General features: G+C 41.0%; 1 protein-coding gene across 4 annotated transcripts in view; it reads right to left on the bottom strand.

Annotated features, from left to right (window-relative positions):
* RALGAPA2 (Ral GTPase activating protein catalytic subunit alpha 2) overlaps positions 1 to 25,680 on the bottom strand; it is a 190,102-nt gene that overhangs the window by 12,918 nt on the left and 151,504 nt on the right. For all 4 annotated transcript variants that reach the window (XM_066622986.1, XM_066622982.1, XM_066622983.1 and 1 more), the window contains one exon: positions 11,115 to 11,236. In XM_066622986.1, the coding sequence (XP_066479083.1) occupies positions 11,115 to 11,236 (122 nt within the window). The remainder of the gene's footprint in view (positions 1 to 11,114; positions 11,237 to 25,680) is intronic.

Genomic DNA, 25,680 nt, shown 5'->3' with positions numbered 1-25,680 from the left:
AAATATCAAAATAAAGCACAATAAATCACACAGCTCCAATTAGCACATCAGCGTTGGATTAAAAAAAAAGAAAGGAAAAAATGGAAGACAGAGGGAATCGGCCTGTTCAAACCTCTAACAGTTTACAGTCGGGGGTTCACAAACATACAAAAACACTCTCTTCTTCCTACACTACATAGGAATGCTTCCAAAGGAACAAACACCTTTTCCAGGACCATCATATCCCTTTCCTGCTATATATTAATAAAATGCTCTGGCCCCTATCACTCTGTCTATACAGCACAGCATGGGAAGGCTCAAGGAAACGGGAAAGTGTTCTTCCCCCCTTTCCCCTTCTGAACCCCTCCCCATTCCATAAACCTGGAAGAGCACTACAAGAGTCCTGTGCCAGTAGCTCCCACTTGATTTTCAGCTTCTCTGCTGACAGCATGGGGGACATTGTATATGGGGGTCGCAATGAACTTTTTGTGTGTAATAAAGCCCAATAGTTATTCTTATGTGGTGAGAGATCCAGAAACTTACTGTCAAATTTCCACTCCAGGTATGGGGACACAGCATACTCCCAGCAGAAAACATAAAATGCTGAAAAAACCATCCCTCCTGCCCTTGCTAGTGTGCTTCTTGTTATCGTGACTGGTGGCACAGCTTTCTGTTCTTAAGAGTGCTTGGGAGGTCACCACGCTTGAGCAACAGGCTGTTTTGTCAAGGTTTCGTTTGTTTGTTTTTTAAAGTTCTACTTCTGCAGAGGTTGCATATTCTCACCATTATGTGCACCTTTTACTTTTTTATTTAATATTTACCTTATATTAATACTTTTACAACATATTGTATTTTATATTGATTAAATACTGCATTTGCCTTTCTAGCTATTTTTCAATCCAAACAGAACGATAGCTATTGTGTTACAACAGGGCTAGCCATCTTTTCCACTACTCGGGAATGGGAATCACGCTACTGGTCCTGGATTGGTGATAGCAAGAATAAAGGCACTAAGAACGGGGTTTTTATCGTCTGGAAAGCCCCCAAGACATTTTGTTCTTCTCTGAGCAGCTGCTGCTTGGTTCTTTAGAGAAGTCATAATTCTGTTTGTATCAGTCTGTTGTCATAGAAATGAATGCAATCACACACATTCACGTTTATGGACACAGAAGATGGATATGAATTGCTGTGGGAAGGTGACAGTGTGTAGTTCAATGGTCCTATAAGAATCAATTCAATTAGAAAAAAAATAAACACATTTGTCATCTGATCCAGTAAAAATATTCTCTTCACTGAAATACTATGTTGTTCTTATACAGTTGCTGTGTGAATTTTGGAATGTACATGTATGCGTGCATGTTTATCAAAGAGTTGGCCTGTAATCTAATCAGACTGGACTTACTTCTGAGTGAACACATATTAGATTGTGGTGTTAGTATTACTAATCAAGGCTACTTCAAAAAGTTGTGACCAAAATGTTTCAGCTGAACTTGGATAATTTGATAGGATTTAACCATTCAACATTCTGCGTTTGCTACATGGTTGAACAAGAGAGGCCAAAAATATGTAGAATTCACAGCAAAATTATTGGCTTGGGTTGGTAACCAAAGAAAAAACTGATGACTCACCGAAAGAGAATTAAGGGTAGAAATCTATTCATTTAAAGTCTGTTTTTCCTCTGGCACATGAAATAGCAACCACCGTATATAATCATACTGAAGTTCAATCTACCTATGGGATGTAACAACTTTGTGGAACATATGAATGTAATTTAGCTCAGGTTGTCTTAAAAAGGTAGAGGTTTAAAGCTTGAAAACAGGCAGAGATAGCCCTATGAGAGAGCAAGATGGTGGCTGCCTCAGATGGTGGATTCTGGGTGCTGCAAGTGTAGTAGAGATAGATGGGGGTACAATTCACCAGGGCTTTCCTGCACACACCACCCTTAAATGAACTGGGTTTGTGCAACTCAGTTGGACAAGTACATGGCTTCAAGGCAGAGAATTCTTCAAGGCAGAAAATTCATATGAATTTTCAATCCCAGGCACCAACATGTCTTGGTTTGGCCCTGAAAATATGAAGCTCCAATCCATCAGAACAGAACATAAATACTGTATAGGGGAGAAATCTACCCAAAAGTTCTCCTAGGAACTATGTAGTTGTGCTCTTCTGCAACTCCCATACATTTCAATGGGGGTTATACAAATAACTCCCTGGTGAATTAGAACTAAACTATTTCAAAATAGTTTTCCTGTACAGATCTGAGAATGGACTAATTAATTTGCATGGCCAAGATAGAAAGAAAGTTAGAAAAACATCAGTTCAGTCAGAAAATGTCAGTCAGTCAGAAAAGAGGACTGAACCTAATAAACAAAAACAAGTGGCAAACCACAAAAGGAGTAATGCAGAGCAATCCTATTTTGTGCTATACAGGCTTGTGCAGTATCCAGCGCAAGACTGGGGCCAGAAGTGGCTCAGCCAGAGGCAAGGGGAAATTATTTCCATTAACCCCAGGTAAGCCATCACAGCCTCACTGGGTCCCATCGGACTTGTGCCACCTTAGGAGGTGACGCAAGTCCAAGGAGAATGGGGGCAGCTTCGAGCCAGTCCACACTGCTTGGGGATTGGGGTTGGGATCCGGCATAACTGCCAGGTTCTAGCTCTACCTCCCACTCCTCACCTGCCTGCCCCCTGGAACGCCCTCCTACCCGCCCTCCCCAGACCCCTGCGCGAACCAAGTTCAGTCGATGCAAACTTCCCTCCCCACATTGGTGCAGAGGCTCCGGCCCAGCTAATTTCTGAGAAGGCACAAACGTGCTTTACGGCATGTTTGTGACCCTCCTGGGCCAGCGCAAGGGACTTGCATCAGCCTAACAGGGAGTTAGGATTGCACCCTAAATGTTTAATGTAGAAGATATTTTACCCAATGTAGTGTGAAACAGAAGTCTTCTTTAGGGGATTTAATTTAATGTTCTTTCTTCATATGTTGCAGAAGGAGAAACTTGTATATACTTCATAGATTGTTCCAAGATGGTCAAAACACTTTGGAATAAACTGTGTCACTCTAAATATTTCTGTAACTTTATATGGCTTACCACTTGTTTGTGTTTATTTCTTGGGCACTTCTATGCCAGTTGATATGAATCTGGTTACAATTTTCAAATACTTCCCCCTAATAAAATAATTCAGATATACCTCTGAACTGGAACAATATCTGGTCAGTATCAGCTCGATATCACCATATCAGCTCTCCTTGATAAACCTCTTTAGAATCCACCTGTTACTTTACTCTTCATGACCCTGTTCTATTCTAAATAAAATCTGATTTTAAAAAGTCTTTAGAACCGTGTTATTTGTAAAAGATGTACAATAGTTAATGTGAATTTTTTTAAACACTGACTCTAAGTGTAGAATTTTGAATAGCAGAATAGCTTACAAGCTACATCAGGGAAGGAGAAAATGGACCAATCTTTTCCCTGGCTGAACTCTGTACTGTGAGTGACCCAAGAAATTAAAACACCTCCAATTGTCCTTTAGGGAAAACTTGTTCAAGAAGTTGTTGATGGGGTGCCTGGAAAAAAGGAAGTACAGGCTGCAAGGCACGTGCAAGAAACTGAGGGACAGTTCTGCCCTATTATGCTTAGGCTTCTAGTGATGCGGAGAGCTCTTGCATCTGTTGGAACGCCTTATACATAACGTAACACATACTGCGCTAGTGGGCTTCCGTTCTACCTTACAGTTCACTTGGCGTATTTGAAATGACATAGATCAAAGTCCTAGTTTAAGTGCAAAACTAACAGCCCAATCCTAAACACACTTTCCAGGAAGTAAGCCCCATTGACTCTAATGGAACTTACTTATGAGTAGACATGCATAGGATTAGGTTGTTAGAAACCTTTTCTTTGACATGTCAAATGCCGATCGAGAGATAAGATTTTGGCACTGACCTCCCCCATCCTGAGATGTGAAAATAGCTGAATGAGAGGATGTGTGCAAGTGCAAATTTAAGTTTGATACTTATCTAAGTCTTCTGTACAAGCAGTCTAAGACAAAGTTGTTTAAGCATATAAATTAGTATATGTACAACATATAGGCACGCCCCCATATTAGCTGGGGTTCCTATCAGGAACACCCTGTGGTTAACTGAAACCATGGATACGAGATATCCATCCATCAAATCCATGGTAAGGCCACACCTGGAGTATTGTGTCCAGTTCTGGTTGCCACATCTCAAGGAGGATATAGTGGAGATGGAAAAGGTGCAAAAGAGAGCAACCAAAATGATTATGAATGGGGCACGTTCTCTATGAGGAAAGGCTACAGCATTTGGGCCTCTTCAGTCTAGAAAAGAGGCGCCTGAGGGGGGACATGATTGAGACATACAAAATTATGCAGGGGATGGACAGAGTGGATAGAGAAACACTCTTTTCCCTCTCACATAACACCAGAACCAGGGGACATCCATGAAAGTTGAGTGTTGGGAGAGTTAGGACAGACAGAAGAAAATATTTCTTTACTCAGCATGTAATTAGTTTGTGGAACTCCTTGCCACAGGATGTCGTGATGGCATCTTGCCTGGATGCCTTTAAGAGGGGATTGGACAAATTTCTAGAGGAAAAGTTCATTACAGGTTACAAGTCATAGTAGGTATGTATAAGCTCCTGGTTTTAGAGGCAAGTTGCCTCTGATTGCCAGATGCAGGGGAGGGCACCAGGACACAGGTTGTGTCTGTTGTCTTGTGTGCTCCCTCAGGCATTTGGTGGGCCACTGTGAGATACAGGAAGCTGGACTAGATGGGCCTTTAGCCTGATCCAGTGGGGCTCTTCTTATGCGTATGTTCTTATGAAGGAATGCATCCCCACCCTTTGGAGGTGAGGGGAGCTGAGTTACCTTCACTTCTGGAGGGCCTTCTCAGCCCAACAGAGGCCGCATGCATCCACCCTCAGTTGGGCTCAGAATGACGATTAGATGCCAAAAAAAAGCAACTTCAGGTTTTTGGCCTAAAGGCCAGCAGTGATGTTTTTATGCCTTTAAAAGGCTTTAGGAAGGCCAGGGAAGCCTTTTAAAGGCATAAAAACATAACTTCTGCTTTTTGGCCAAAAACTGGACAATGCGTTTTTTGGCCTCTAATATCATTCTGAGCCCAGCAGAGGCTGTGGGCAGATGCATGCGGCCTCTGCTGGTCATAAAAGACTCTCCAGAGGTGAGGAGAGCTCAGCTCCCCTCACCGCCGGAGGGGGCACATGCTGTTGGGGGCCTGTCAATCTGATCTGTGGATAAGTGAAACCGCAGATAAGGGCCCCCCTGTACAATGTACATGCAATATACATGGGGGGAGGAGCGCATGGGCTTCCATAAGTAGATGGCTACCTGTGAGAGAGGTGATGGTTCGCAGAAGGGGACCTAGACTGTATGGGTTGGGAGGCTCATTGAATAGGGTATCCACACTCCATCCTAGTCAGAACATGGTTTTGGAATGTTTTGGTGTGTTTCTGAGGTACTTTTGTGCCTTGTACTCTTACCTTGGGAACACTTTTGCACTGGAACAGCATTGCTGTTGCAGTGACATCTAAGCCTGTGACTTGTGCTTTAGACTTCATGACTGGATTATTGCAACACAGTCTACACGGGACTGCCCTTGAAGATCCCTTGGAAAATTCAGCTGGTACAAAAGGTGAATGCAAGACTATATCACACCTGGCCTTCATTATTTCAGTTCCATTGTTTGCCAGTTTGTTTGCAGATGTGATTCAAGATGCTGGCTATTAAATGGCTTAGGACGAACTTACCTGAGGACTTCCTTCTTCCACATGACTCTATCCATCTTTTAAAATCTAAGAGACAGGCTGCCCTTCAAAGCTAGGTTGGCAGTGGCCCCCATTCCTTGCCATCAAAGATGCATTTGTCTCCCACCTCACTAGTGTTTCATCATAGAGCTAAGATCTAGCTTTTTCAACAGGCATTTTTTGAGGTCTCCTGATTTTTACTAGTCCCTCTGATTATATCTTGTTCAATATTTTGTTAGGGTCTGTTTTTTGCAGTTTTTGGAGTTCCACTGTGATACAGTTTTGATTGTTTTTATTCATTTCTGTAAGCCACCACGTTTCCCAGAGTAGAACTTCCCAACCAATGGAATAGCAGATGGGACTCTATCTTCAAGATACAGCAGGCAGTACTTGATCAAACTGCAGTGGTGACTGTAAGGTATTGCTTCGTTAGCTTGATCCCATCAGAAGTGGAGACGGCTGGGGTGCTGGTATACTGGTGGCAAAATGTTGCTGTGCCCCTTCAAGAGCTGCAGGTCAAGCGAGGTGAGAAGGAGGGGAAGGAGGTAACGAAGAATTCAGGATACAGCAGCAACTGGAGAAACCTCTCTCTCACTTTAGGGACAACTGCAGGAAGCTACTCTCTCCTGCAGAGCAGATGTCTCTGGTGGCAGTGATTTGCAAAATATCCTACAAAGGTGGTACTTGCTGCCACCCCTAAGTTTGGAAAGCTTGTCCCAGAAGAAGAAAAGGAGGATCCAATTTTTGAAAATAAAAAAATTTTCACAAATTTTCTCCATGTAATATGTATCATGCCTGTATGCGTGTTCACAGAATGAGGTTTTAATGCTACAATTCCAAAGTCAGCAGTAAATTTGTCATCCAAAAGACAGCCAGTACTGTACTACATCTAGTCTATACACAGCCATATTGCCTTTAAGGCACTGCAAAAATTTACTTGGATATATGCAGATGCTTAGATTTATACTCTCTACGATTTCTGTACAGAGTCCTCACCTATCAAATGTTTATGCCTAATAAAGGTTTTGTTGACTGACTATAGCAGATGATACTGCTTACAAAGAAAATAGAACACAATCACATTATTCAGACAGCTTGAAAAAGGTGATTCAACTAAATTAGTCTAATAGATTGTTTAATAGATAGTCTAATAGATTGTGAATAAAACTAAGAAAAAGAAACAAAACAGATTTTTAATTAACTGCAAGCAAACATTAAAATCTTAAAAATGCACTAATTTAAAACAAAATGGTTTATGTGTTGTCCTTAAAGTATCCAACCAATAAAAGTATTATGGAAGATATACTTACAATAGGTTTGTTCTTTCATTGCTTTGATTACAATGAGGGAATTTTGTCCTACTCTAGGCAAACAAAAGTATAGCAACCTTGATAAATTTATCACCACCCTTTCATGTTCCATGAATCTTGAAAGCAATATCCATAATTCCATAAACACAGCTCTGCTACCTGACTCTGCTATAATATTAAGCTGACCATTTATCAGGAAATTACAGTGCTTAGATTTTTCTTAAGTTGGATGACAGAAGAATGGAAGTAATAATTTAAGCAGGTATCTCCCTTTTTCTGCAGCTGGCAAAAGGACTGCATTAGCTCTATCCTTTCTAAGCATTATTCTGCTTTTTTCCAAATCATTAGTATGCACGTGAATGACCTCATGGTGAACAGATGCACTTGGACATGGCTGTGATTAGATCAGCCTTTTCAGCAGTCAAGTGTGCCCATTTCAATTAACTGTTTGAGGGATCAACTACAACTTAGATAGTAAAAATATGTTTTCTGTTACAGATTTTGAGATGCCACATAAGCTTAAATCCATATGCCTATGCCAAGATACATCTTGGATGTAACTCTGCATTACTTATTTGAAGACCAAATTATGATTTACTTTTCTAGAACATTCATGTTTCCATCAACTAAGAAGGTTAACCAAATCTCTAGGTATATGGGTTTTACTAGCCCAGTCCTATAAATATACACTAACTTCTACAGTGCTTTGGGCTGTGGGAGCAAAATTAATGTCTTGTATTTGAGAAAGATGCTGAAGGACTGATTCACCTGCTACTGAAATTGTCATATGACATGAACAGTCATGCTGGTTATTTTCCATACCATAACTTCTAAATGGCCCACAGAATGTCATGTGCAAAAGTTCCATTTCATCTATACTCTATTCCAATCTTTGTCCTACTGGTATTCAGTTCAGATTCCATGCCACTATCTCAGCAGAGCATCTCATAAGACCAGTAAATAGATATATGGACACCTGCGGCATGTGCACTAAGGATCAAAGTCCAGATGAGCAAATACTGGGACCAGGGTATCTTAAGGTCTGCCTGCTCCCACTTGGATCTACTGTCTATTAAGATCTGCTCCATGGGTCAATGCCTTAGAGACTTGGTTGGTAAGCCACAGGACAGGTTGGTAAGACACACCACAAGGTACTACTTTTCAGTAGTACTGAAAAGTGGTTGTACCCAGGCTTTGAAACACTGGGAGGTCTAAAAGGTCCCATTTTGGCTTTTCACTGGCTGGCCAAAATGTGGCTGTTCTGCTAGACTTTCAGAACTGAATGAAAGTAGGGGCTCCCTTAAATGGCAATTCTGTTGCTCTCATTGGTTATGATTTAAAACTGTTTTATCTGTTTTTACTGTATTTTATTTAAGTATGCTATACACTGCCTTTAGGCATTATATGAAAAGCAGCATATAACAGAAAAATAAATAGGTGGACTGATCCCAAGAACCACTATATCCTCTAGCCATGTCTGCTTGCATGGCATCCTTTAAAAGGCCATGGAAAGTAGTACTACACTAAGAGGTATATTTGTATACAGTCAGCCTGAATCTTAGGCTCAGTTTATTTGTGCAAATACATACACATGGCAAACAGAGCGAACAGTTTATAGTGCAGGTAATTCTGCTCACCATTCCATTTACTAAATACATGCCTGAGAAAGAGTGTAAGAAGGAAGCTGCTGTTCCCTCAGTCAGTGTCACTTCCTTTCTGCTCTCATAATTTTTAAAGAGACACTGTATTTCTCAGATGTAAGGGATTTTCAAGGTAATGCTGACTATATGCAATTTTGGTTTTAGGAACTCTGCGGGCCTAGTGAATTCATCTTTTGGGAATTATGGGCCAGATCCAACTTGCAGGCTGTACATTGTCTACCGTTGCTGTAAATAGTAGTATCCCCATATTGCAGCTGGTGAAGGAAGACTGAAAGGGAGCAACTTGGCTTAGAGCACCTATTGAATTCGCTGCAGAGGTGCCATTAGAAGCAGTGTGGTTCACAGATGAGTCTCTTAAGCTGCAATCCTATCCACCATTACTTATAAGAAAGCCCCATTGACTACAATGGAACTTAGTTTTGAGTAGGCATGCATAGGATTGGGCTCTTAGTCACTATGCTACCAATACATAAAGCCTCAGGATATCAACATGCTACATGTTATCAATGTGCAATGTCAGCCAATTCTCTAATTTTTAGATTATAAACCTGCATAGAAAGACCTGAACTATTTTTAATTTTTATATGACACCTTGTGATTTTAGGTGCTTCATAAACAAAATGTAGAAATGATGCTAAAAGCAATGGAAGTTTCTCTGTGAAACAGGATAAAATTGAGCGGGCAATCTACACAGATTTTACAAATGGATAGAAGCATGGGGATCACGTTTTGTTTAAATATGAGGGGTTGGATATTAAACACTGTAAACAAACTACAAGCAAATTTAAACTACGAACAGAAACAGACCCGAGTTTGGCATTCTGTATTTTCTAGATTAAGTGGTTAGCATTCAGGACATAGATCTCCTTCAATCTTAGAAAGGCAAAAAAGGGTCATGCAAAGCACACCGCAGCAGACATTTTCATTTGGGTGCCAGGCTAGCTCCCAGTGGACTGAGCCCCCTCAATCTACTTATATAGTTTTAAAGAGCACAGTTTTCATAAATACCAAAATGGCATTAAGAAAAAAAGCAGTTGCAATCATCAAATGGGACCAGAAATGAATAGATTTCATAATGTACCCAGTATTACTGTTTTCTAATAAGTAGCCAGTTAGATCACTTGATAATATCCAAATTAGAATAAAAACCATACTTTTATAAAAACAAGATTTTTGTCTGAGTTTTGGCACTGTATGTAAAGAATTTAATTCACAGCTGCTCCACATTTTTAATGGAGAAAACATTAATCAAAGCTTTACTTATAAGCTTTTCTAATGTTGTTTAGTATTCCAGTTCAACAAAGATCAATAGAGGCCATTCCTGTCTCTTGACGCCTCTCCAGGAAGCAGAGGTGCGATTATGTAAATAACACTGGTTCCTCTTTACTTCTGCCAGCTTGCTTATCTCCAAAGCCTTCTGCCTGCTGCTATTGGCGACCAATACAAGTACATGCATATACCCTTATCTCTTAACAAAGCTCAGAAAGCTCAAGGACTGAAGCCAGTAATGTTAAACAGTGATGCATGTCTGATTGTATTTGTAAAGTGATTCATTTCAGTAAATTTAATTTCTGTTATTTCTTTTAGTTCAGATATAAAGATAGTTGGTCAGTTAGAGTAAGAGAAAGAAAACAGATGCACCCAAACATTCACCAGCATTTGAGATAATCAACGATCCAACACTGCATCATAATAGAATTAGGAAGAATCGGTTTCACAAAATGGGCATAAAGAGGGGATAAAGGAATCTGTATTAAGAAATTTATCAGGGTTGCCTCACATTCCTCCTGTAAGAGAGACCAGTGAATCTTGAGTGGGAATTTCATAACAAAGGTTCCTTTTAAAAATGCACATATCAGTATGCAGAGTTAAAATAAATTTGTCTCACTAACTTTCAAAGTCACATAATGTATAGCATGAACAGCATCCTTACAGCCCTACCCCCAAGGTTAATTCTTGGTCCTAGAATTGCAGAAGCATAATCCCCTTTTAGCATTAGTAGCAATGGCTTCCACTGTGAGGAACTATTTTCTGATAAGTATTCACTGGTTCACCAATAGCTTTTGCACAACATATTCTCAGCTCAGCAAGAGGCCTACACTCCTGAATGAACCACAGCACATTAGTGAGAGAAAGTTCATTAACCTTGCTAGATTCAGAGGTTAACAGGATAGCTGAAGAAAGGAACTGAGTGAACCACTCTGATGCAAAACAAATTAAAATGAATGTCATCACTCCTTTTGATATTCATTAGTTAATTCAGAAGAAGAATGCTCTTCTTAAATTTGCAGCCATTTATCAGGGAAAAACAGGTGTACAGCTGCTGCTCAAGTGCTTCTCAGTGGTTAAAATAATAAACAACAGCAGCAGCAACAACTTACCACATCCACTGAGGGAATAACTGGGAGAGGGACAGAAGACCTGAGCGGCAAAATCCTCAAATGTCATTATTTCTTTCAGATTATGGATTATTGCTTCAAGATACAGAGCTCTTTCTTCATAACTGTAGAAAGCAAGTTAAGGAAATACACCCATAGCCACTGGCACAGTAACTTAAAACATACTTGTATCCAACCCATGTGCATGATAAACAAAAACTATGCCACACAGACTCTGAAATGTATTGTCAAAGCCACAGGATTCCAAATACTGCAATGATTTCTGGTAACTAGAAGTAGGAATTAACACATGGTATTTTTCAGCTTCAGTATCAGTCTTATTACTCAAAAGCCAGGCTTCCAAATGCATTTTGAGACCACTCTAAAAATGCTAATGAAAACAATAATTATGTCATCACAAGGAACAAGCATAATAGCTAAACGGTTTATAGAAGTAAAACCAAATTTTACTTACATTATCATTTTTTTTTTCCAAAACAATAATTTTTTGAGCTATAGCCTATGGGAAGAAAAATATAAGAAAAATGATTGTTATTTAAAGTAAGAAAAAAAATATCATTGTTGATCAGAATTACCAAGTATGCTAACACCACATTTAAAGTTTATTTGTGAAGATTTGCCTGATGTATCAGAAATTTCTTCCTTCTTGATGTGTTAAAAAAAATTAGAATGTGTGTACATGAGAGTCTTAATTATGCTGACAACAAAGCATCTAAAACCAACAGTATTGCCTTTTAATTAAAACCCGGCAACCTGGAACACACACCATTCAAACGCATAATCAAAAACCAGTCACCAATAAAACTTACAAGCGTAACAAGCTGAAGCAACTTTCCAGCTGTCTTAATAGGACCCCTGCTTGTGGTAGCTTTTCACAGTGGAGAGAGCAAATCTCTCTCTTTGTGTGCAGCTTCTGTTTTCTTTGAAGGTGAATCATGCACTTCAAATAACAGGATAACATTTTGAACACATCTACAAACGGATTAAAGTATCTCATATATGACTCTAGGAATTAAACACTCAAACAGTCAGTATGACATGCCATTTCCTGTCACTTGGTTTAAAAATCAGTGTCCAGATTTTCCTACTGCTTTTGAAATGCAGAAAAAATAGTTTAGCATCATGACATCAGTGCTTCAACTGGAAGAAAGTGCCAAACCATAGCGATTCTGTCATTTAGGCAATATATTACACACAAGGCATAATAGGAGGTTCTGCAATGTAACATAAAATACTCTGAAAGCCATCTCCATTAAGACAATAATGAGCATTTTCCACTGTAATATCAAAGTTAATAATTAACCACACTAATGAATCTGACATAGAAGGGGTCTCTTAAAAGTGAAAAAGCTTGCCATATAAAACTTCCATTGTCATCAAAATGGAGTTATAATCACAAGTACATTATTTCACACAATGTACCTGTTGACATATCTACTTTTTTGCTTCCATACAGAATCCTTATAATAATACAAGCATCAACCCGAGCCTCTTATTTGGGGCGAATTTACTGTTACAGGCTGGACTCCCAATCACTCTTGCTAATGAATAGGCTGCCAAACTTCCTATGAGAGGAGGCACATGCATAGAACCTATTCAAAAGGGACTGACTGATGCCATTCACATCTCATTATGAACATGCTTATTCCGCACAGCACTTGGCTGTTGCCAGGGCTCTCTATTCCACACTGACACAGCAAGCCGCTGGTCCTGAACAGCAGGATGTTAGGCCTGAGTGGCCGTCTGGTGCACAGACTTTCTGACACTAAGCTGGCACGTGCTGGCACAGCAGGAGAAGACCAAGGCGTGACAAATTACTGGAAGAGCTAAGCTAAACTTATGGCTGAAAACCACCTGAGCCTGTAGACCTCTGTGTGCCTGCCATCCACTCTCAATTCCATTCTGGCCCTTTCAGTAGTCTGCTTGTGGGCTCAGTTCAAACGAGGCAGATAAACTAGAAATTCTTTTCATGCTGTGCCTAATAACATGCTATAAAAAAGCCTTCCTGCACCCAACACATAAGCATACAATGTAATGAACAGAGAGGGTGCTTGTGTGCATTTTATTAAATACTGCAGTTTCTAACAGCAAAATTTGCAAATGAATTCATGGTACTGTATAATAAAGCAAATAATACTGTTTCAGGGGAAGAAAACGTTGACACAATATTGATGAGGAGATTCATCCCTTCCCAACGACATTTGGAAATCAACAGACACAAATCAGCCAAGCATTGAAATACCTACAAACATTTGCAGGTCCTTTAACCATAAAAAGGGGAGGCTTTTGATTAAAGAGCAATTGAACCGAACCTTTCCTACACAATTAAAAAGTATCTATTTTGAAGATAGATTCAACAACAAGTTCCTGCTATTCTCCTTTTCTCAGTTCAGCTATGTGTTATCCTGATCTCTGGTTATTCTAGACCAGAAATGCTGCTAATTTATGTAGTGTTTTCCATAACAGAAAGACAAATCCGCCAAGGACTAGAGTGATGCGATTTAACATGTTTTCACTTGTGGTCCAAGTCAAGATGTGTTAAAATGCTTAAAGGAAGAAAGATTTCATGGCTCTCTGCATTTTCAATGTGCTAAAATATTCCTAGAGACAGTATGAGGAAATAGTTTTCTTAAGGTCTTTTAAAGTGATAACATAATAGCCAAATAATTGTAAAGTATAAGGCTAATCAACTTGTTTTGGATTTCTCAACTTTCTCCTATGGCATTAAATGTAAATCTCTCCATAGGTCTAGCTGTAATAGAATATAATTTAAATGTGCTGTCCTTACATTAAGCATATCAAGATTGAGAGCCCAATCCTATCTCTTCCCTCAACCAATGCAGCCGAGCCAAAAAGGCATGTGCTATATCCAGCAGGGGTGGTGGCGGATCAGGCTTCAGAGGGGAAAGGGTAATTATTTCCCCTTATCTCTCTGCTAGTCTCCAGCTCCGCAGTGGGTCTCCTTGGATCAGCACCAGCTCTTTAGCAGAAGCAAATCTGAGAAGAAAGGGGCAGGCAGGCTTGAAAAAAGAGGGGGTAGGATCTGGTGCACACCACTGGCACTGGAACCCCATTTCTCTGCCCCTACTGGTGCCTTAACTTGTCTGGTGGGTATGGTGGGGTTTGCCAGCAGGGTTGCAGCAGTGCTCTCAAAATGGCTGTTGACTGAGCAATATGTGCTCTGTTGACAGCCATTTTATGACAGCGGAATTCTGCTGGGCAGAGCAACCACAGCAGTGGGGAATGAGTAGATGATGGTGCCAAGCTAATAGTGGAGCAATAATAGGTGCAGTAGGATTGCTCTCGGACACTTTGCTTTTCCTTAGCAAGGGTACCTCTGAGTATTTTCACTCTACAGCATTTTTGGTGGAGATTTGTACCTGCTATCACATCAAAGGGACTGAGCAGGAATTTTCTTTGTTGCATACTTGGTTTCATAGCATAGAGAGCTTTTAAAATTCAGAACTCCCTAACTATTTACCATAATTTCCAATTTGAAATGATATGCTGTTTTTCAAGAAGCAAAAGAACAGAAATTACTCAGAGAGGAAGGGCTTCTTCCCATGCTCCTAGTTTCTCTTGGGGTGGAAAAGGAAGCTTGCCTCTATGCATGGCCTTTATTTAAAAAAACAAAACACAAAACAGTATAAATGCCATTTTGTGGGTGAAGATGATGAGTGGGAGCAACTTTTTGGAGGTCCAAATTGGACTGTCCAGAGTAAGGACAAGATGGTGTTGCTGAGTCTTGGATCAGTGTTGAGAGGTCCAGGAACCCTGCCAGAATTGAGGATAACATGGCAGGTAGTAGCAGACTGCAGAAAAGGTACCTGGGAGCAGCACTCAGATGCTTGATTTCTCAGCCATCTCATCTCTAGCTTGCAGGTAAGTCAAAGCAACATACACTATGTCACAAAGAGGGAGGTTTGAAGCCTGTAGCTGAGTTGTGTGCAGTGGCATCCCTAGCCACTTTAGTGTCTGGGGCCACAACTGTAGGACTGCTGCCCCCCACCTGGAGGTGCCGCCTCCCACATCCACTGCCTCCCCCTGGAGGCGTTCTGAGGGCTGGAGAGGCTGCCCGCGGCTTCCCCAGTCCTTAATGTGCTTTCTAGGGGCCAAAAATTGTGACTTCTTGTTTTCAATTGAAAACAAGAAGTGACATTTTTGGCCCTAGAAAGCATTAGAAGAAATTCTGAAGGCTAGGGAAGCCATGGGTGGCTTTCCCTGGCTCTCAGAACGCCTCAGGGGTGGTTCTCAGATTGGCTCGCTGATACTATTAGCAGCTGACTGCCATGGAGGCACTGTGGGGGAGGAGTGGATGGTAAAGTGGCACAGGTCCCCCAAGCCTGGTGCCTGAGGCCTTTGTCCCCCCTTCCCCCAGGTATGCCACTGGTTGAGCGTGACGTTCCATTAATAGGAACCATTAATAGGTTCCATTATAGCAGGGAAGCTAAACTTAGTTTGACCAGACATCCTAGCCCTTTGTCACCTTTCTTGGACCACTTCCTGTTGGCTGATCTACAACAGGTTTAGTTTACAATAGGCTTATTTGTGTCATCTTAGTTGTGCTTGCTTTACAGGTGGAAAAACAGTCTCTGGAATTCATTGTTTCCAAATGACCAAGAAAAATGGTGGAGAATTTGGTATGCTGATAAAATAATAAGCAGAATCTTACTGTCTCTGACTATAGTATATAATCTAGGAATCCATCGGAAAGTTTTGATACCTCTATACTAATATGCTGTGATTTTGCCATACTGCAAACGAATTTCTGATATTGAGGGGCTGTTGTGTTTCTTTAGGCTGTTTGAAAGAAGACTTAACCATTATATTACTGCACTGAGATCCTCAATTCAGGTTGTGACAGTGCCAATCCACACTCCATTTGCACAATGATAAGCCAGCATCTAAACCATTCCCTCTACTAGAAAGCCTGGAAGCATCCTGAGTCAATACAGGTGGAGCCTGTTTACCTGCTGATTTTTCATCCACGGCTCTGGCTCAATGTGGATTCCCTGAACCCACGTTGAGCCAGACTCGGCTCCACCTAAGCCCTCCAAAGGGAACCAGAACTATGCTCCAGTTCCCTCTGGAGGGCTTTCTGAAGCCCAGACAGGCAAAGCATATCTGCTTGCTGCCTCTGCAGGCTTCAGAATGGCCGGAGAGATGAAAACATGCCACTTCTGGTTTCCCGAGGGAAATTGGAAGTAATTTTTTTTTTGCCATATTAGGTATTCTGAGGTCCAGAGAAGCCGATCCCCTTCGGAGGGAGAAAGGGGTGGAAAATTGCAGATTTGATTATTCATAATTTTCTGTATCAGTGAGGGATCTGAGAACAGATTGCTCACGGATACTGAAAATGGTTGGCAACCTTCAGTCTCGAAAGACTATGGTATAGGCCTACAGCACCTGGTATTCCCAGGCGGTCTCCCATCCAAGTACTAACCAGGCCTGACCCTGCTTAGCTTCCAAGATCAGACAAGATCAGGGATGTGCAGGGTAAATGAAGAGGCCAATATCTGACAGAGATAGACACAAACACATGTCATTAATGCCACTATTGTAAGCAGGTAACAATACCCAAAACACCAATTTGAAGAGTAGTCTTGTAGTCTTGTGCTAGTCTCTGTTTTGTGCTAGTCTTGTGCTAGTCTCTGTTTACTACACAGCTGATCTTATGCCAGCTAGAAAAACTAGGAATTAACTATTTTTTCGACTGATTAGCACGATGTCTTAAAGGTACCTTGGTCAAGAATAAATTATGGTTAGAGGTACTTCTTTCTAGGGAGTATGACAGGTTAACAGCAGAGGTTCCCAAACTAGGGTATCATGACGCCCCAGCCAGGGGCGGGGTGATAGCAGCGAGCGCTCCCCTCCCCCGCAAGTACTTACAGTGTCCCAAACTCTCCCTGAGCTAGTACTCAGCTAGTACTGCAATTAGCCAGTACTGCAAAACCCTCCCTCAGAGTTTGGGAACTGCTGGTTTACAGTAAGTCTTATTGAACACAATGGGTTTACTTCTGAGTAAAGTAAATAACATTTTAAAACACCCCTAAATATGGTTCATTTCAGCAGGGGAAGGAAGAAAAGATGACTCTAAATAGGGAAAAATTAAGCTACGAGAAACAACATTAACTATTATTTATCCTCCAAATACATGACTTTAAACCAGAATGTTAGCTAATAGGCATAACGCCCCAGCATAACATTGTGAGCATAGGAAAGGCAGTTCAGGATTCTTTAAATAAGTAAATTAATAAAAATCTTTGAGATAAATAACTGCATTATACACTTCATGCAAGCACAATTTTATTTGGCCTTATGAATGTCAGAAAACTGAAAAAATATTGTAATAATTAACATGACAGAATATTATAAGACTTTAAGCTAAAGATAATAGAGAGACTGCAGACATTTCACCATCATTTCATAGCGATCAGACGATGGTTTGAATATAAACAGGTAGGCAGCACAATTTTTTCATAAGTGATTTAGATGTGGAATATCAAAATGCCAAGTACATTTGTTACTGGTTACGGTCCAGTAGCTACCACAGCTGCGTAACTGTAAAAGAAAAATTTTGGGGGAATTTCGCAAGTGGTCGGGCAATCAGATAACATTTGCCTGAACTGATACTATGATATTAAATATAAGACAATGCAAGAAACAATTACTCTTTGTACCACACAACCATTTTAAATGGTAAATACAGGTAAGAAAAATCAGCTAGTACTGCAAAATGTTTTAGATGTGTAATCAGTTACACTTGAATTGCTTAACATTTTTCTAAGGAACACACATATCACAGCCACTCTTGAATTATGATATGAGAAAACCACCTTACAGAAAGGAAACTCTTCAAAAGAGACACCAACAGCCAATGAAATCCAGAGTGCCTCTCTTATGTAGCAACCTCTCTCGTCTTCATAGATGAGACAACTTTTTGAATTAGATTTCACCTGGGAGATGATGATTAACCTTTACATAGTGCTTTCCCCAGGAGCTTGGACCACTTTCAGCTATGTATTAGGGAGACTTTAGAAATCTAAAGTCCGTTTTGTTTTGATATACTATAACTGGAGAAATAAAGGTGAGGAGTTGTAATATGATGTCTTGTTATACAGTCATACATCCAATAACAATGCTTCCTTTATTGCCAATTTGTTGCAGTGCTTTTTACCCTAGCGTGATCAACAATCATTCTAACCCATGTGAACAGTGCATTCTGGAAGAATCAGAGCCTATTTCCTACCTAGCAGATAAACGATGCTACTAATAGCACTGTTTCATGCAGCACTTGACTTTCAGGGAAGGTGTCCCCATGCTATGAAGGTATTATGCCTTTGTAATGAAAGCATTAAAAAAAATCTAAGTTCAAATAAAAACTTTATTCTGTACGTTGAACTCCCATACTGTATGAATTCAATATGAACATAGCTCGCATAATATGAGGGGTTCACAAAGCACTCCAGCCCCTGCATTTTTAAAATGGCACTTAACTCACCTGTTCCACCCAGCTTTTGCTTGTGAGGGGCATTTTAATTAAAACGTTTTAATTTTTTGCTGTTTTAATTTTTAGATTTGTTCAGTCAATTGGGGATTACTGTCGGCCCTCATTATCTGCAGTTTTGTGAGCCGCAGATTTGACTCAACGTGGATCACAAGCCTCCACGAGGGGGCCTCAGATAACTTCTTAAATGCTACCGGAAATCACATCCAGGAGGTCTTCTGAAGCGCAGGGAGGTTGCACATGGCCTCCCTGTGCCTCAGAAAGCGTGCCAGAGCCTTCTGAAACTTCCGGTTTTTCAGGCGGGCCTCTTTGCAGATTCAATTATCCACGAAAATCCGTAACTGTAGGGGGCCCAGGAATGGACCCCCCAGTGGATACTGAGAGCCCATTGTACTTATGAAAGGCAGGATAATAAAAATGAATATTTGGCAGCTGACAAATTTTGGATGAGTGAGAAACAGCCTGCTTTCAAACTGCAAAAGGACAAGATGATAAATGATACAAACACAAAGCAGGATACAACTACACCACAGAAAGCATATAAAATATGCTGTATTGGAATGTTGTTTCCCCTGATATTGAGATCACTGGTTGCAGCCTTACATTGTTCCTTTTTGATTATGGGAGATGAGCAGAGCAGGGCTTTTCCCAAGGTGGCTCTTACACTGAATTCCCTCTCCAAAGAGGTCTGCCAGGCAAATTCTTTGTATTATTTCTGCCAGCATTTCTATCAAAAAGTCTTCTCTGGAAACTCATTGTCTATACTTGAAGCCAAGTTATATATCACTTTTCAACAAAAAGTAGTTCACAGCAGTTTACCTAGCAAAATAAATCCATAATTGGTTCCCCAAAGCACTCACAGTTGCTCACCCCTACTAAATAAGAGGGCAGATAAAGCAATATATTTAAAAGTTGACTTTAAAACAGTTTATTAATCATTCTAAAGTAGAAAGTATCTTAGAAAAATTCTTCTCCTGATATTCCTCAAATTGGAAAAACTGAAGAAAAAAGCTTTAATGGAAACAAAGGGTTCCCCCCCCCCCAATAAAACCCCAGTTTTCCTGGCTGTATATCAATTTCTAGATTGAGATAAGACAATTACAGCAACCACTTTGAGGTAGAAAGAAAATGAGAGACCCCTGACAAAAATTTTGGCCCTAGAAAAGACGTTGGTCAATGGCACAACTTCTCTCAATACACAACTGTATAAAATACATAGTCAAGCAGTTAAAGAAGCTATCCAGTCTGTCCTTGAACGTAAGAGAGAAAGGTACTACTGCTGGGACCAGGAAATAAACTTATTTAAGTGGCAAGCATGGGGCTTTTGAAGATGGTAAACCTTGTTAAGTCATGTGTACTCAAACATCTTGAGAAAGCACTTATACAGATCTCTTTCTCTGAAAAAGGAAATTTTTAATAAGAGGTTTATCAGAACAGCAGTCATTATAAGACATTTTGTCAGGTTAAAAGTTTTTGTTAAGATGCAAAGATGCGCTTTAGTATACAAAAGGTATCCAAACTGAGATCTTCAGGTGATCTATTTCCTATGATTAGGTGGTGATCGCTGCCTGTCCCCCACCCAGGGGTAACTTCACAGATACGCAATTACTAAGGGAGCTTGGGCACCTGTAATCACAGGTGCCTGTTCTTAAGCAAGGTTGAAAAGATCCTATTGACATAAAAAGGCAGCAAGTAACTCCATTGCAAAGGTCCAGCATGAAAGCAGACTGAAGCTTTCAGAAAAGCTGCTGCTGGTCGTGTTTTGCAATTATATCAGTTGTTATATTGTTGTGAGACTGGTGTTTCCATTGTCTATTCAGAGGGTGTGTGCTATTTCACTCTCCAAAGTTCATATATTGTTGGCAACCTTCAGTCTCGAGAGACTATGGTATCGTGCTCTGAATGGTGGTTCTGGAACAGCATCTAGTGTGGCTGAAAAGGCCGATTCGGGAGTGACAATCCCTTCCACACTGGGAGCAAGTGCAGTCTGTCCCTGGTCTGTTTCCCTGGCTATGGGCCTTCCTTCTTTGCCTCTTTGCCTCAGTCTGTTGGCCAAGTGTCTCTTCAAACTGGGAAAGGCCATGCTGCACTGCCTGCCTCCAAGTGCACCGCTCAGAGGCCAGGGTTTCCCACCTGTTGAGGTCCACTCCTAAGGCCTTCAGATCCCTCTTGTAGATGTCCTTGTATCGTAGCTGTGGTCTACCTTTAGGGCGCTTTCCATGCACGAGTTCTCCATAGAGGAGATCCTTTGGGATCCAGCCATCATCCATTCTCATGACATGACCAAGCCAACGCAGGCTTCTGTTTCAGCAGTGCATACATGGTAGGGATTCCAGCTCATTCCTGGACTGCGTTGTTTGGAACTTTGTCCTGCCAGGTGATGCCGAGGATGCGTCAGAGGCAGCGCATGTGGAAAGCGTTCCGTTTCCTCTCCTGTTGTGAGTGAGGAGTCCATGACTTGCTGCAGTACAGAAGTGTACTCAGGACGAAAGCTCTGTAGACCTGGATCTTGGTATGTTCCGTCAGCTTCTTGTTGGACCAGACTCTCAGTGAAAATACGTATCTTCAGCCAGACCCATAATTTTTGTATTGAAAATGTTACAATATCACTCTGATAATTTACATCTAATACAACAGTTAATAGGACATTATGAACATTACTTTTCTTACCAAAGCTGTTACAGCAGCGGTTCTCAAACTTCCTGGGTGATTTACTCCTGGGGTAAGTCTTTGTGGGAGCAGCAAAGCAATCCCAAGGATCGCACCCCTGTGTGGGAAGGGCAGCTATTTTCAAACTAAACATACATGCTCTCAGGGTCTGGGGGATGTGGGGAGCCCTGCAGAGCGCTTGCAGGTCTCCCCGCGACTTCTGAATAGTGAAAGTTGCAAGGGTGATACAACCAGAAATTCTACTTCCGGTTTAATCACTTGATGGATTTTTATTTTGTTTTATTTTTGCCATTTGACAGCAGAGTCAACTTTGTCATTGGATCACCTTGTAGAGGGAGGCAATAATGTGGTGCAAGAACTTTCATAAACTGGACTAATGCTTTACTAGTGAATTGTGGTTCCCCATCCAAAATCAGTTGAGTATGCTGTCAGCTGAAGTGATTCATGACTATGCCTATTTTGGTTGTTGCAGTTTACTTGGCAATTATCCAATTCCCAGAAATCTGAATAATACACCACAAGGATGAGATAATGACAGCCAGTCATTCTCCATAAAAAGTTGCATTCCAAGGTCTGCTTAGAACACTGTGTATCATCACTGGGTACTTCCTTTGATTTGACTGGGACTCAGAACAGGCATCACACGTTGCCTTACAAGGCCTAGATTTACATTAGTAATATTACAGCCCAATTCTTTTCTGATGGCATGCTTCCATCACACCAGTGTGATGCCCACATTGGGACCCACTTTTTAGCACCAGGACCCACTTTTAAAAATGACACTCTCTCAGGACCCACCTAGCTTTACAGGACTTTAAAAAGTGTTTCACCTTATCAGTTGTTCAAGCCTCAGTTTTTATTCATTTTACTATGGTGGGGAACTGCCTTGTATAACACATTGTATAACTACAAAAAGGCACACTTCACTGGAAGGCCATAGTGCATGGACTTATCAGAGGGAGCACTGCATATGCCAATTACTGAGCTGGCATGTGATACACCATGCCTCCTGCAGTGGTTCGCCCTTCTGACTACACCCACACCCCCAATACCTTTTACTTCATTGCTGGCACCAGCTGGTGGGGCTGTGAGTTTGTTGCCCTTCTGTCCCCTTGCCACTGTTTGCCTCATTTACTAAGGCATGATAAATGAGAAACACCAGCTCTGTGGTTGGCATAAAATTTTTCCAACATCAAGGGCATGCCTTTCATTTGATAATGTTGTAGAATATGGCATATATTGACCCGTTCTCATCCTGATCATATGCCCTAATCTCCTTGTTTTGGCATCTCTGCCAGTGGAGTTGTGATGGCATCCAAGCTATATCTGAGTTACAAAGGGAGGGCATTTTTCCAACAGTGCGGCAACATTCATGATGTGTCTGTTGGTGGGCGGGCTTCTATGCTTGCTGGGCTTTCGTCATGCTGATGTACATGGAGATATGCTGGCAAATCTGGGGATAGGATTGGGCCAGTAGACCAGAATACTATCTCTCTGGCTTTTCTCAGATATCCCTCTATGCCAGAGTGACTGATGTATTCTTGATAGCGTCTCTTTTCTTCAGGCTTTGAGGATGAGTAATTGATGTTCTTTATATATTACACCACCCTGGATATGGAGTTTATCATGCTTGTTTCATTATTTTTGAATGGAGTGTCTCCCCAGGTGTCTGGCCAACCTGCTAAACTAACATGTCAGAAGTTGTAACTAAGCACCCTGAAATGTGGTATCCCAGATGCTTTGAAGTCCTTGTTGAGAGATAGGTACATCATTTGCTAGAGTAATATTTTCTATTTCCTCTTGGGGTTCTATTGTATCAAGTGAATTATTTCACAGTCTTGCATTTTTTAATTATCATTTCATAGTGTACAGGCATTTTTTGTTGCAAGGGTACCCTTGGGTAGGAAATCTGCTTTATGTATTTCAGTTTCTTTTTTATACTGTACATCTATGGTCCAGGTAGAAAGTGTAGAACACATTTTAGAACCAACAAAAACAGTTTCTTAAACAACTTCTAGTGGTTTTTGATCACTGTCAGCCCAGATGGATTTCAGACCACATATATACTGATAGAAGTTTTCACAGGCGAATACTATTGCCAGGCATTTCTTTTCAACTCGGGCATGGTGCTGCTCAGCCTGTGATAGAGACCTTGATGCAAACACAACAGCCTGTTCATTTTGCAGAAATATTGCTCCAAAACCAGTGTCACTGGCATCGTGCTGGATAGTGACATCTTCATTCATGTCATAATATTTCAAAACAGGATGTTTGGTAATTAGGTCTTTGATGTATTGGAAGGCTGCATAATGCAAGCACATTCAAGTAGCACCTGGAGTCAATAATTGTTGCAGAGGCTCACATATGCCAGAGACGCAAGCAAGACATTTGGTCAGGTAGTTAAATCCTAGTAGCTGCTCGGATTTGGTTTTGTTTGGATGGCTTAGGCATTTGCAGAACTGCCCTCACTTTTTCAGGATCTGGGTACAAACCATGAGATGTTAAGGGGTGCTCCACATAGCTGTCATACATAACTTCATCTGGTTTTCACTTAGTTTGAAGTTGATTGTTCAGGCTCTTTCCAGGAGACATACGAGATTGTGGTCATGGTGTGCTGTAGCTATTTCTATGGCACCCATACACTAAATGTCCTCTGCACTAAATGTAGTCGCACCCATGCACTAAGTGTCCTCTGCAACAATGCTGACTTGCTAATGCACTCTGTTGGCAATATTTTTCTGCAGCTACTTTTATTCCAAGGGGCATTCACAGCCATCTGCAACACTCTTCTGGGCTCAAAAGGTAGTAAAAATAGCTGCTGTCCTTATTCAATAATACTTAGTAGAAAATATTCTTGCTTTTGAAAAATCTCTTCTATGAGCTCGTAGTAATATTTTGTCTTAATAACTCGCATCAATGCAGAAACTCAAACATGCAAAGTTTGCCATGTTTCTCCGCAGGTACCATACTACAGATCCACTTGGTAGGTTCGGTCACTTCAGGAAATGGAAAGTCTGCTTCCCTTTACTTTCTGCTTTCATTACATTTTCTTTCAGCACTATAGGAACACTATGCAGTAGATGTTGCAATGGCTGAGCTGTTTCATCTCATTTGAGATACCGGGAGCCTGAGACACATCCAAGTCTTTCAAAGACATCATTATGCATTTTACAAACACGTGCCTTTTGTTTTCCACCTAGTTCAGATCCCTGAGCATAGTTTTGTTGACTTTTACAGCAGTTGTGTGGGTGGTTTGTGACTTATTCACTGTTGTGACTTTTTCAATTGAATTGAATTTGCTCACTAGTATTCATAGAGATGGAGCTTATGCTTCTAGCTGGTATGTTTTTCCATGGTGTTTTGCCTATGGCATACATTGCTCTAGTAATGTGAGAATTTTATCATACAGCATCAGTCTGGTCTTGCTTGGTGATAGTTTTGCTACTTCATGCATGATCTTGAGACAATCTTTGCAACCCATTACATTAACAGTTAGACCACTGTCTATTTGGCATTCAGTTTTTACTTGAGTCAGGAATATAAAGTTTCTTCATAGAGAGCTAGCACAAGCTTAACAAACCAGCTCATTTTCTTACTATGTACTATATATACATAAGAACATAAGAACAGCCCCACTGGATCAGGCCATAGGCCCATCTAGTCCAGCTTCCTGTATCTCACAGCGGCCCACCAAATGCCCCAGGGAGCACACCAGATAACAAGAGACCTCATCCTGGTGCCCTCCCCTGCATCTGGCATTCTGACATAACCCATTTCTAAAATCAGGAGGTTGTGCATACACATCATGGCTTGTACCCCATAATGGATTTTTCCTCCAGAAACTTGTCCAATCCCCTTTTAAAGGCGTCTAGGCTAGACGCCAGCACCACATCCTGTGGCAAGGAGTTCCACAGACCGACCACACGCTGAGTAAAGAAATATTTTCTTTTGTCTGTCCTAACCCGCCCAACACTCAATTTTAGTGGATGTCCCCTGGTTCTGGTATTATGTGAGAGTGTAAAGAGCATCTCCCTATCCACTCTGTCCATTCCCTGCATAATTTTGTATGTCTCAATCATGTCCCCCCTCAAGCGTCTCTTTTCTAGGCTGAAGAGGCCCAAACGCCGTAGCCTTTCCTCATAAGGAAGGTGCCCCAGCCCCGTAATCATCTTAGTCGCTCTCTTTTGCACCTTTTCCATTTCCGCTATTTCTTTTTTGAGATGCGGCGACCAGAACTGGACACAATACTCCAGGTGTGGCCTTACCATAGATTTGTACAACGGCATTATAATACTAGCCGTTTTGTTCTCAATACCCTTCCTAATGATCCCAAGCATAGAATTGGCCTTCTTCACTGCCGCCACACATTGG

The sequence above is a fragment of the Tiliqua scincoides genome, chromosome 4 (genome assembly GCF_035046505.1).
Source record: "Tiliqua scincoides isolate rTilSci1 chromosome 4, rTilSci1.hap2, whole genome shotgun sequence".
Taxonomy (NCBI): Eukaryota; Metazoa; Chordata; class Lepidosauria; order Squamata; family Scincidae; genus Tiliqua; species Tiliqua scincoides.
This window is presented reverse-complemented; position numbering and strand designations above follow the sequence as displayed.